At 40.5% G+C, this 13,628-nt stretch overlaps 1 protein-coding gene across 4 annotated transcripts in view; it reads right to left on the minus strand.

Moving 5' to 3' along the window:
• Positions 1-9,236, minus strand: part of LOC139129927 (serine/threonine-protein kinase SIK3-like) — a 77,599-nt gene extending 68,363 nt beyond the window's left edge. The window contains exon 1 of one of the 4 annotated variants that reach the window (XM_070695619.1): positions 8,762-9,229. In XM_070695619.1, coding sequence (XP_070551720.1) covers positions 8,762-8,992 — 231 coding nt within the window. In that variant the 5' untranslated portion in view covers positions 8,993-9,229. Of the gene's footprint in view, positions 1-8,761 lie in introns of all 4 variants that reach the window. The other 3 variants (XM_070695621.1, XM_070695620.1, XM_070695618.1) reach the window with 3 other exon arrangements.
• Positions 9,237-13,628: the final 4,392 nt, after the last annotated feature.

Consider the following 13,628-nt stretch of genomic DNA (forward strand, 5'->3'; position numbering starts at 1 on the left):
ACACAGTGGTTCTTCATATTGGCTACCTACAACATACAACGGTCCAGACTTGTTATTCTTTCTAGTGCCAATTTCTATGTGAAAACAGGCAACCTACTGGCCACTACAGCCCGCTGTGTTATGTAGAGAATAACTATTTATGACACATGCTGTTGAAGAAAGTGGAAATCTTTGATGGCTCACTTCAGGACAGCCTGACCAAAAATGGCAAACATAGCAGCAAAAATACACATGTACACAATTGAAGATTTTATAATAATAACGATCATCCCTAGGAACATGTCTGCCAAATATCAAATCTATCAGATGAGTAGGTTTGGAGAAACAAAATGTTTGATCAAAAATGGCAAAAATTGCCTTAAAAATACAATTTGAACAAATCTGAATAAGGTGATCCCTAGGGACCTACCGGTATATCAAATATTAAAGCTGTTAGACTAGCTGTTAAGGAGAAGAAGATTTTACTAAAAATACAAATTTGCATATTTCATCATAATTTGAACAAATCTTATTAGGGTCATCCCTGGAGACCTGTACTCCATATAGAGTCAGACTGGCCATTTGGAAGAAGAAGCTTTGAATGTAAAAAGTTGACGGATGCTGCACACTGTACACATCAAACTATTTGATACAGTAAGCTCCACATCGCTGACAGCGATGCTAAAAACAAGGTTGATTCATTTTTGGATGCAAGATGACAGTCACTGACCGATCACGAAAAGACCACCTCAGCAAGGTGAAAATGATTCTGTGTCCGTCAAGTCTGGAAGCCTAACAAGCTCCCAGCTAATTGAGCGTCATTATCCATGACGACAGCTCCGCTTTTAAAGAAACCTATATTGTAGTTTTGACGCTAATGACCGAGGAAGAAAAGGAAAATATGTTTTGCATTGAAAAAGATTTCTCTTAACGCCTAGTGTTACGATAACTACCCCCCCCCCCTCCCCAAGCTTGGGTGGTGTCAGGTTTGTTGTTTTTTATATAGCATGTGCATCTATTGCACATCTTTTGTACACATTTAACCCTTTCACCCCCAGTTCCCTGTATACAGGTCCAACTTTACCATAGAAAACAATGGATTTGGGACAAACCATGGTGGTGAAAGGGTTAAGGTAGAATGTCACCACTTGTGGGGGATCATTTTATAGCTTTCAGAGTAAGAAAAAGTTTCACCTTCTTAGATTTTCGAAATCGAAAATTTTACTTTTCCCATCAGGTTAACAGAGGGATGGCAGACATTCTGAATTTTAAATAATTGTAAATTTCAGGTCATTTGTTTCTCTAGTACCAACCTTTGCACGATGACCCCTGATTTTTATTCTTGATTCGATAAGAGAAAGGTTGAACGTTTAAATTTAAATTGAGGAAAGTTTGAGCAAATGTTTCAGTTTGTCACTTTATAAGCGCGTATTACCCGTAACATAAATTTCTTAGCTTCTTCTTTCAACAAAATCAGCAAAATCAAGAAAATCCCCGACATTAAGATTCAAAATGGCCAATGAATAGGCTGGAACACGGGACGCCATTTGTGAGGTGATGACGTACTTGAAATTATGATTCAGCTTCAGATCAACATCGTTCTGTCAAACTTTTCAGACTCAGACTAAAGTTATTCTGTCATCACAACAGCCATTTGACAATTCAACACAGTCCTAGGGGGTATGTTGTGTGTTGAAAATTCAACAGTCCTAGAGGGACTTATTATAAAGACATCCTAAAACCAGCAAGACTGCTCCATTACGGGATAGTGGGCCCTATATTTCTCAGTTAAGCTATAAAAAGACACAAGTTTATGCAGTTACATCTCACAGACTGCAAATATGGGAACATTCCATTTCCCTCAAAATATGCCAAGTTGCAAGATTTTTTTCTCACTAATCCAAAACACGGTGTGACATACATGCATTCTTATTGACACATTCACATTTTTTTCTGCAAACCATTTCACAGAATCACTCTTTCTATAAAACTGCTGTATTCTGATCAAGGTATTACATGTAGTCACTTTGTATGGTTTTAGTATTTTAAACCAAAATGCGCTTCTATATTTGTAGTTGGATGTTTTTTTTAATGGGAGGGGAGGTGGTAAATAAAAGGGAGGAGAGAGAGGGGTCATCTTAAGATAACATGTATCACAACAATAGTATGATAAAAACCATATCAGAAAACCTACTTTTACATTACATAAAAACTATTTGTCATCTGAAGGTCTTTAAATGCGAGGCCAATGCATCAATATCATGAACACATGTACATGTAATGAGAGAACGTCCTTGTAAATTAAAATTCAAGAACGTAACCTTCACCTCACATGCATGCTATTAAAAAATAGAATGGGGCCCAAAATTCATGACCGATGCAATTCTGAATACCTATATGTATTATACAATGAATTTCAATACACTCACAAGTTGAGTGTATATTACATTGTTTCTTAAAAGATACGTTGACGATGAAATTGGTATGGCAGAACAACGTGTACATGTATATCAGAGCAGGTGAACATACAGCATACATAAATGTTGTTAGTTATATCATACCAGTATATTGATGGGACAAATAAAGTGATCTGAATGATCAAGACGTGAAAATAGGCCATTGTATATTACCACGATATAGCACCGTTGTAACACGTGCAAGCGCTTATTAAGAGGAAATTTCCCTTTTCAACATTTCACTGGAGAACTTCAATACTCCGTTATGATACCATGGCCATAAACCGCCCCAGCAATGGGTATACCTCTAAGCTTTGACCAGTTCACTCTGAATATGCACTCGCTATCACCTGAGCATACGTCATGAACTGGTCAAAATCTCGTGGTACACCATCGCTTGGTGTGGTTTACTGCTTACATCATGTTTGTGTGTGTTGATGCATATGTGTGTATATAGATATATACAAACACACACACACACATATATAATATGTATGTATGTGTGGATATATATATGTGTGTGTGTGCTTTGTATGAGTGAGGATGAGAATTTTTACTATGATAACAGTGCACATTTCAGCAAAAACTTGCCTTCTGTTTTATCAACCTAATGATCTGACATCAATTCAAATTACTGTCATCACGACACACAAGATAGAAAACGCTCATCAAGAGGACAAATATCATAAGTTGTCGGAAGTAAATCACCTTAGAATGCAATCATCGCCATTGTTTAAAAAAAAAAATTCTACAATTGTTGTACACCGTAGGGAAGTTGCTCTTTCAGATTATACGACAAGATTGATTGTGCAGTCGTGTGTTCTGATAGACTTTCTTGTTCCCAATACTGTTGTTTAGTTATCTCTCTCAAAGTGACGGACAGACAACCGTTAAAAATCGGGGTTACAATGTGGATTAACACACTATGTCACCCCTCGACACTGGTTTAACCTGTTCACCCTCCGAGGTCTGATACTACCCCACTGCTTTGAAAACGGGGAGGGAGGCACATATGAAAGCGGGTATGGAATCAGAAGATAGATATTACAATGGCTAGCCCATGGAAGTGATTTCAACCTGTTCGCCCCTGTTAGCTGTCAACAGGTCCAAACTCACCATTGATAACAATGGGTTAGGGCCAAACCATGGTAGTGGAAGGGGTAAATGAAGACAACAAGGACGGCGCGGAGGGAAATACTGAAGTTGCTGAGTATCAGATCTGTACAGACATGTACTAATGATCCGTATTGAACATGCCATCTAGGAGATGGCAAAAAGAGAGGGCAGTGACCCCTGCAGATATGGTGATGGCACCAGAGTGGTATACGGCATCTACGAACTCTTGGAATCAATTTTGGAATCTCTTTGAGTCTGCCCTGCACTGAAACACATGCCTCTGTACCATTTTCTTCACTAAAGGGACAACTTTCTGGCGTTCAGTGATGTTTCAATCAGGCAAAGCTACTTCCTTTATCCTTTATATGGAGCTTGTAATTTTCTTTAGAAATTGGGGGTGGGCAGTTGCGGCACGTTGGGAAATGATTGGTCTCATTGCGAAAAGAAGGAAGAAAAAGTGTGAATAGGTATATTCAAAGTATCGTGTCAATTTCGTTGGATGTCAAACACATAACAAACGGCTCTTTCTACTCAAGGGCCACCAAATATGAAAAGAGAATTAATGATGCGACCAAAACATGTACAATGAACGAGAGTCACATACAGTGATTTAGATTTTTTTATTTCCCATTCCACCCAAGAAACAATGTAAAATAGGCTGGGTGCTTTTCTGAACATCACCTCAATTTGAAAATTTCATTGAAAGCTGGGAGTTGGCACGTGCTCGAGCATGGGCACTTACTAAGTAGACTGGTGATGGGTGTAGCATTGTTACAGTGAGTCAGGGATGTAGGAAATTTTGGTTACAGTCGGCAAAAATAAAAGTACAGGCAGTTACAAGTAGTGTATGTACACATTCACTAAAACTAAATTTTCGTAGCTGTCTAATTTTAGCTGACAGCCGGTTGATTTTAGCCGGCTGCCAGCCATTTTCTACATCGCTGGTGAACTTGTGAAGGTATTGATGGGTGTGGAAGGTTAGAATGCTCCAAGCAGACAGGGTGGTGGGCATTGATGGGTACACTGAACTTCGAGATGGGTTGGTGGGTATTGATGGGTATACTGAACTTGGAGACAGGGTGATGGGTATTGAGGGTTTTACATCACTTTTAACTTTTGAGAGTCCCTGGGACTCCTGGTGTTAGAAAATGGGAGTCCTACATCAAAATATGGGGGTCCCATTTATTTCACAAAATGTTTTATAGCAATGCCATGGTCTTCACTGTGTTCAATTAGTATTAATTTGCATACACAGAGACAACAAGGTTCCATATTGTACATGGAGGGGTAACTATTGTGCAACACATGCACACAACTATAGGGCATATTCAACTGACTCTGTATAGTTTGAACCGCCTGTATAACTATAATGAAGAGTTGAAGACAAAAACACATTTCACTAACCTTTTTATCGATTAATTTTGGTGTTTGACCCAACTTACATTAGTTTAATTCACGTACGCGTGTGTAACTATCTGTGGCTTATCGAGTCACGGACTCGTACTACCATACATACTAGTCAATCCGTTCGCCAAGTTTGATCACATTTTTTGACAAGCACGCCACAAAATGGAAAGAAACCACTAAGTATCGAGAAAAAGTTTCATGTCCGGTTTATTTCAGTTAAAAAATGCGTAACACGTAGGAAATGTCTCGCAATGTCAACAGTTCAGAACAACTACATTTCATTTACAAACCGGGTCGACTGTTATGGCCGTCTCGCTTCAGGACGGCCGGAGGTCAAATATCAACAGTTTAAAGGGGCTTTTTGGCAGTCAAACGCTTGAAAATTCACAAAATACACTTCAATTTAACCGAATCCTTACAAATTTCTCAATCTTGCATGTTTTGGACTTCGAAAACCTTAACCTCGGGTTCCATGTCGAGAGTTAGGCATCACACAGTGCCGCCATCTTGGCCGCCGATACGTTCGTAAGTTCACTATCGCGATCGATTTGGTCACCAAATCGCGTCATTTTTCCATAAAATATTCTCAAAAAAACTGTAAAATCTATCATTTCTATCACCCAGAGGGCAGTAGCTTGGCATAATATAGTTGTCTTCCGTGTCTACGGCATGGTAAAGCTTTCAAAACGTACGTACGTGTTTCGTTCAATGCACTGTGGCCGTATCCGCGTACGGGTGAAACTGCAGACCTGATTAAATATTCATGAAAACCGCTGACCTCTTTTGAAGAAAGTTCGCATAAATTACTGGAATTTTCGATTGTTAGGCTGCATGATGTCATTATTTTAGTCCTTATATGGTACTAAACTGGGTTCAAAGGGTCAGGAATACCCTCCTTCTGGCTGAGTTCGGCAATGCATAGCTAAGTTAGGCATAAGCATAGAACGCAATCACTGTCGGTTTATATACCGACGTGGCGCTGAGAGCGAGAATGCCGTGTCGGTTTATAAACCGACGCGGCACTTTAAGGGTTAAAGTACGGGGTCGGTAAGGTTTACTGGGATGTGTTTTACGTGTTCAGCAGCTTCGCAAGGTGTACACCAGCAACAGATATTGCTGCGTCCCAAGGGACGCGTGGTTTAGTTTTTGAGGGGTCCTGCGTCCGGTTTTATGCGTAAAGGACGCAGAAATGCGCGTCATGTAAAACCCTGGGTATTGATCAATTTGATGGGTGTAGTGAACTTGGAGACAGGGTGGTGGGTATTGATGGGTACACTGAACTTGGAGACAGGGTGATGGGTATTGATGGGTACACTGAACTTGGAGACAGGGTGGTGGGTATTGATGGGTGTAGTGAACTTGGAGACAGGGTGGTGGGTATTGATGGGTGTACTGAACTTGGAGACAGGGTGATGGGTATTGATGGGTGTAGTGAACTTGGAGACGGGGTGGTGGGTATTGATGGGTACACTGAACTTGTAGACAGGGTGATGGGTATTGATGGGTACACTGAACTTGTAGACAGGGTGGTGGGTATTGATGGGTGTACTGAACTTGCAGACAGGGTGGTGGGTATTGATGGGTGTACTGAACTTGCAGACAGGGTGGTGGGTATTGATGGGTGTACTGAACTTGGAGATATGGTGATTGATGTTAGAGGGGCTCTTTCAAGAGGGCAATCAGTGCAGTACTGTAAGGCACACAAAACCTGCACCCTGGTGGGTTGATGGGTGTAGAAGCGTACCCCTGCAGCAAGGGAGCCGGGCATCGAAGGGACCATGAATTTGTGGCGAGGGTGATGGCAGAAGGGTTTAACAAAGCGGACACTGAAAGGAGGAATGGTGGAAGATGGGTTTACCTACACTAAATCTGCCAACTGGGTGATGGGTATCATAGGGTGAACAACAGTAAGATTTATTGTCAACACTGCAATGCAGGTTGAGAGTTCAAACCAATAAAAACATACTGTTTGAATTAAAAGACCATAGTTTCAATGACAGAGTTACTCCCTGCCATGTTTTGTAGTATGAATTAATTACAGGTTCTTTCTGCAAAATTAGGGAAATTTCTCCCGAAAGAAATCCAGTGACTCTATAACTTCCAGTTGCTGACCTACAATATCTTCTCATAGCATCACTCCACAGCAACATATTGCAATCTGTACAAAAAAAAAATCCTATCCTTTCGTTGGGCAAGAAATATCATCAATATTTGACATTCTATAAATAAGCGTACGCATTGATTTGTTTACAGGGGAAATATGGTGGTGCAGAAAATACAACTTCTGTTTTGCAACGACCGTAAGGGCAACGTTGAAATAAAAAGGTGACATTTGAACAAATAAATCAATTACTTCAGGCACTCCGAAAAATAGTTTACGCGCATGTTGATTACCACTGAAGAGAAAAAAAAAGCGTGGAAATGTCAGCGGAATGATCAGCTGTTCCGCACTCCATTTTTTTATGTGGCTGTTTTATCCATTGTGCTTCTCTTTCATTAAAAATTGAAAACACTACGCAAACTTCAACACGGATAGGTAAATTCAACACACAGGTACACTGTGCTTCTCAACGCTGTGACTGACCCACTTTTGTAGGCTGCACAGACAATAACGATGCGCTGTAAATCTGAAATCCTGGATTATATTCATAGAGTAGGAAGCACTCTGTGAATTCTGAAAACTTAATTAATTAGGTCTTTTTTGAGTGACTAAAGCAGCAATGATTGGCAATCATTTGAAATCAACACATCTAGTAAATCATGTACCCTGGGTCTCCATGTGCCCTGAAGGCTCCAACTTGCCACAAAGATACAAGCACAGTGCCCACGCTGAACATAGAATTAGAAGTGGTAAAATACATGTTCTTCGCCATAATGTTGACACACGGTGTAGGTATGTACAGTTTCCTCTTAAGCAATATTTTTTTTTCACATTTTCAACATATTTGCCGGCCGTTTAAAATATCCTACGAGCCCTGATTGAAGTAGCAATCATCAAAAAAGGGGGGCTGTGTCGTCAGTGGTTTATAATGACATACCCCTCGATGTACGTTAATCGGGTACGCAGTTTTTAAATTCAACATCAGAAATCACACCATTTTTTCGTCAAATTTCTGATCGATTACAAATCCTCGGAAACTGCCATCGGACGTCATGCACGGCGTCGTCTAATTAAAAATAAAACAAACATGTCGACGCGAGTGACAAATTCCCCGAGTGACTGTTTAGCTACAGCGTATCGTATACGAGTCAAAATAAACTGTATACAGAATGGAGACGGCTCTCAGAAATGAAACTGTAATCAGCTGATTTTATTTTTCTGCATGCGCAGTTGACTCAGTATTTACGTTCAGTTGACGCGGTGTCACGTCATTAAACCAGCTTAACGATTTTCACATCCTTGTGAGCGTAGCATCCACGGCAGCGCGAGTAAAATCACCGTTAGCGTTTGTGTGTATGTTTGTCAGTGTGTCACTGTGTTTAAACTTCTCATCGCTCTTCTTCGTCGTCGCATCGAAATCTGAGTGTCTTCGGTTTTTTTTAAAAAAAACGCAACATACAAAATGACAACACAAGCTTGTTACACGAACAGGCACATCACGCTGCCACCGACAATCTTGTAAAAACTGTGGTCGGGGGCAACATCGCTGACACGTCGTTGGAGACAACGGGTGTGAGGGGTCTTGCCTCGCAACCTAAAACTCGAAGATACCGAAGTCCTACATGTAACTCGAAAAGAAGCAAATCGGGGGTAGTTTCAGAGGCGACACCGCCTCGCAAAGGGGGCCGTTTCTCCCACTTACCTTCGTCTTTGTGATGGAGTGTGTGGCTAGCTTGACAACGGCGAAATTTCCCTTTCCTATCGTCCTCTCGATTTCGTAGCAACCCACCCTTACGGGCTGTGAACTGCCTCCGATTCCTGAAGTAAGCGACCGTGCTTTTTGGTCCGCCATGTTGAATGTAGATTGCTCACTCTGTGCGTCTGCGTGAGAATATGCAAATGTCACCAGCGGTGTTATGTCTCTTCCGGTCATAGGGGGTCAGGGCCAGAAAACTGGTGGAAAAACAAACCCAAATGTTTGGGCACATTGTTCGAGAATGAAAAGGCGGAAAGGGTCAGTCGAGTTTGATCAACTCAATGCCCGTGTGTTCAACATCGCTTAAATACTTCGGTCCCGATTAAACTTCTTCAGAGTCCCTTTTAAGACCTTCATTTCACCGCCTTACTTTTCAGCGATGCCCATTGCCGTGCTCTCAGAACGTGTTGTGTTGCCAGATCAATGACGTAAATTTCTACGTGTAAGGCCACAGCTGGTTTGAAGGATACGTCTTGCCGCTGAAACTTCGTTAAATGTTTACCATTTAGACGCTAGAAACTCACTTGCTAAAACAAGTTGTGTGAGAGCGAATGAGCGTCTTTTTAGCTCTTTGAAGTAAAGAATGATATAATTGTATATCGCATGAGGTAGACTATCAAAGGGTGAATGGGGGGTGTTTTTTTTGGTTGGCGGGGGGTAAAGAAGCTGGGGACATACGTCGCAATGCAATCTATTCCAGGAGTTACTTGATCTCATTTTTTCCGGTTGGTGCAAAGCAAGTTTTTAAAGCGAGAAAAAAACAAATTCACAGTTAAACAAGAGAAACGAATTCGGTTTGAAAGGCGCAAAAAGCGCATGTGTCTGCTGCACACTGCAAAAATTCGGAACTGTTTTAAGAAGAATAACCGAAAAAATAATTTCATAAAATGAGCTGAGCAAATTAAACCAGGGAACAAATCTTCTGAATGTCATATATTCACACTTTAGTAGTATAGAGTTAACAGTTTTAAAAAGTTCGCAAAATTTAGTTGTACAAGAAAATTTACACATGCAATGAAAAAGATTAATCGCCCTGTCATTATTTCATCCAATATTCGACCTATGCTTGTATACAAAATCACATTAGCTTTCATTACTACTTGTTTCAATTGCAACAAATCCAATCTGACAGAAAATGTCAATTTCTAATCTGTGAATACTTATTTTGTAGTTTATTTTAGTTCCTTTTTGTACACTTCTGATATGACTTAAGCTTACACATGGAACGTTTAAAACTAATCTGTACGCCCCTTTTTCTCCAGTACAATAAAGGGGAAAACGCCTTTTACACGATAGGACGAATACATTATTTTGAACCCCCTCCCCAACCTCCGGGGGAGACCAATAGCTAACCACTTACACGAAATGGGACAACCGGGCCGTTATATTTTGGCGAACGCGTTAAGTTGGTTGCAGCGATGCTTATTCCTGGCGTAAACACAGCGTCAGACAATATAAACCCTTCAGCTTATTAACGGTTCCAGCAACCGCCCCCTCCCCCCACATCTTATTAAAGAGGTGAACTCAAACTTTGAGCAAGTTACAGTTCCAGTTGCACTGTCACGGAGAGAGAGAGAGAGAGAGAGAGAGAGAGAGAGGAGAGAGAGAGAGGAGGAGAGAGAGAGGAGAGAGAGAGAGAGAGAGGCATGCATATATATATATATATATGGTGTGTGTGTGTGTGTGTGTGTGTGTGTGTGTGTGTGTGTGTATGCAAGTATAAAAGTGTTATGCAGCTGCTTGCAAAGTTACCGTTCATCGACCTCCGATTCGAAACCGAGAGGTCAGTGTGAGTAGAGTTTAATGACCGCGCTGTTCATGTTTTTTGAAAGGTGGCAGGGCTACTCCAGGACAGCTGATATGTCCCACATTCTTTTTTCGCAAGTCTGTAGTCCTCTGCATCGTATTTCATCTCCTGGCCTACTTCGAGCTGTTTATACATGTTGAGGCGTTCAATTCTTATGTTATTCTTATTGTATGCGTTTTCAATGGCCTCGGATGACCCGCCTACAAAAAAAAAACAGCACAAAAGAGGACTTGTGAAGGGAAAAATGGTCTACCCTCCTTCACATTCATGTCGTACGTTGACCGGGCCCCGTTTTGGGTTCCCCCGTTTGTTTTGGACCACTCTTCCATGACAAGACCCTCCAGAGCAACGGACACTTCTTTCATTGATACATTTCCGCTCGTTATATGTCTTTAGTTCCTTGGCACGTTACGGTTTAGAGGGGTGGGAAGTGTTCGCCCCCGAGTCAGGGAGAAGTTAGTATGTGTACTAGTATGTATGTATGTATGTATGTATGTATGTATGTATGTATGTATGTATGTATGTATGTATGTATGTATGTATGTATGTATAGTATAGTATGCATACAGAAATTAATAATTATGGAAGGCGGGTACATCTAGGTCGATAAAAATATCTGTGTTTCCAGTCACCTGACCTGTCCTACAATCCCTGTAAATTCCCTATATAGGCCTGTTGCTCAAGGGGGAAGCTTTGCTTGGCTTTTTTCTTATCTACTCCTTTGCTTTACAACACGCGAGTGGCAACAAAAAATCCGTTTCAACGTCAAAGCACGTTGAAAAGTATCGGTGTTCATGGTGAGTTGGGAGTAGGAAACTGCAGAATGATAGTACCGGATGTATAGTTTTCTCACATCAGTCGTCTTCGCTCACTGGAGACTAGAAAATATATGAGGATACCTCATTTCTCGGACTTTTCTTCCAAAGAAGGGAATATGAGTTGCGACGACTTTACGAGGGAATTAAAACGAAGTATTCTGCTCGCCATACTCAACTCTGGGAATTATAGCAAAGATTCACCAAATAAGTTAAACTTTCGAATTCCTTGACAAGTTTTATAGGATCAATTATTACTGATAATATTTTGCGCAATTTTGTTCTTTAAGGCAGTATGCGCCTCGAAAGTAAAAGATTTTAACTTTTGCTAAAACTTTCCTCAAGAAATATTTCAGCCATTCTCTTTCAAAATGAAGAATGAAAATCAAGGGAAGGGGTCACCGTGCACATTCTGGTACTAGGGAAACAAATTACCCAAGATTTATACGGATATTTGAAATTCAAAATGGCCGTGCGTGCCGCAATCCAATTAAGAACTACCTTCGAACACGATATCGGTGAACTGTAGAAACAGGACAGGTTGTTGGGCGTTCAAGGTAGAACACGCCTCGGGGACAGATATTCGGACTCTATAACTTTTACAATTCTTTCCTGATATACCACTTGTGGGAATTCATTTTAAAGCTCTTGGTGTAAGAAAACTTTTCGCCGGCCTAGTTTTTCGAAAATCGAAAATTTTATTTTTCTATATAGAGTTAACCCAGGGATGGCGGCCATTTAGAATTTCAAAGATCGGTAAATCTTGGGTAATTTGTTTCTCTAGTACCAAAATTTGCACGGTGACCCCCCTATTCTCATTCTTGGTTTTGAAAGAGAATAGTTGAAAGATTCCTTAAGGAAAGTTTCAGCAAAAGTTTAAGTCTTTCACTTTCGAGGCGCGCACTACCTTAAACTGATGTCGTGCTTCTTTAATTAACAACAACAACAACAACAACAACAACAACAACAACATTAACAATCAATATAAACGGTTCCTTTCGGTAACCATATTATATATATACAGTTGGTGCGAATTTGCAAACACAGTTTGAAATCAAGCTTTCCCGGTAAAGTTGGTCATGACCGTGTTTCAATTATTCACGGCCTTTTGTGGAGTAGGTTAGGAACTGTACAATAGCGCGTGTCTAATTTTCATGGAAAAGTAAACAAGCGCTTTGCGGTCCCTAAGGTAGTTAGTTCCTCGAAGTTGATAGACTGAAACTATTGCCCGTTCGAAACCAACCCCTTTCAAAATCTAGAGTAAATATCAGAGGTGTCCCCGTGTAAAATTTGGTACCAGAAGAACAAACTACCAACTATTTCCCGTCACGACGAATTCAGATTAGCCGCCATCGCTGTGTTAACTCTGTGGGGTAAAAATTGAATTTTCAATTTTTCACGAATCAAGATAAGCCGATGAAGACTTTGTTTACTACATGAGTTTCAAAATGAGCTCTCACAAGTTGTTGACTAAAAAACGTATTGTACAATAAGGCATAATGTGCCTTGGGGACAGATATTCTTGCTCTTAAGACTTTTTCTGGTCTGCCACTTGTGGGGGGCTCATTTTGAAGGTCTTAAAAATAAGGGAAGTTTTCATCGACTTAGTTTTGTGAAAATCGAAAATTTCATTCATGCCCCCACACCCCCATAAAATTAAAGGGATATAGTCATCGGAACTGCGCCTGTGCGAGTTTCTTGTTTACAATCTATGTATTTCTTGCACGATATCTAGATGCACCTCATCATCATAGCTGCAACATTTAAATTGTACGATGATAGATTATGACAGACATTTTTTAACTGTCATCAATCACCATAGTGCCTTGGATACGTTGTTGCCATGGGTCGTATGGGTCCCATACGACCTTTGAGCGCAGTTCCGACGACTATATCTCTTTAACAAAGGGATGGCTACATTTTGATTACCAAATATCTGTTACTTTTTGATAATTTGCACGGTGACCCTTGTTATTTACACTTGCAATTGGTTTGGTAAGTGCATTAGTTGAAATATTCCTTATACGGAAAGCTTGAGAAAAAGTTCAAGTCCTCCAGTTTACATCGAGGCCCTGTGCTATCTTATAAGGGCGGCCACCAACTGTTCGTTTTAAGGTAGTATGCACCTCGAAAGTGAAAGACTTAAACTTTTGCTCAAACTTTCCTCAGTGAAACTTTCAGTCATTCTCTT

The sequence above is a fragment of the Ptychodera flava genome, chromosome 3 (genome assembly GCF_041260155.1).
Source record: "Ptychodera flava strain L36383 chromosome 3, AS_Pfla_20210202, whole genome shotgun sequence".
Taxonomy (NCBI): Eukaryota; Metazoa; Hemichordata; class Enteropneusta; family Ptychoderidae; genus Ptychodera; species Ptychodera flava.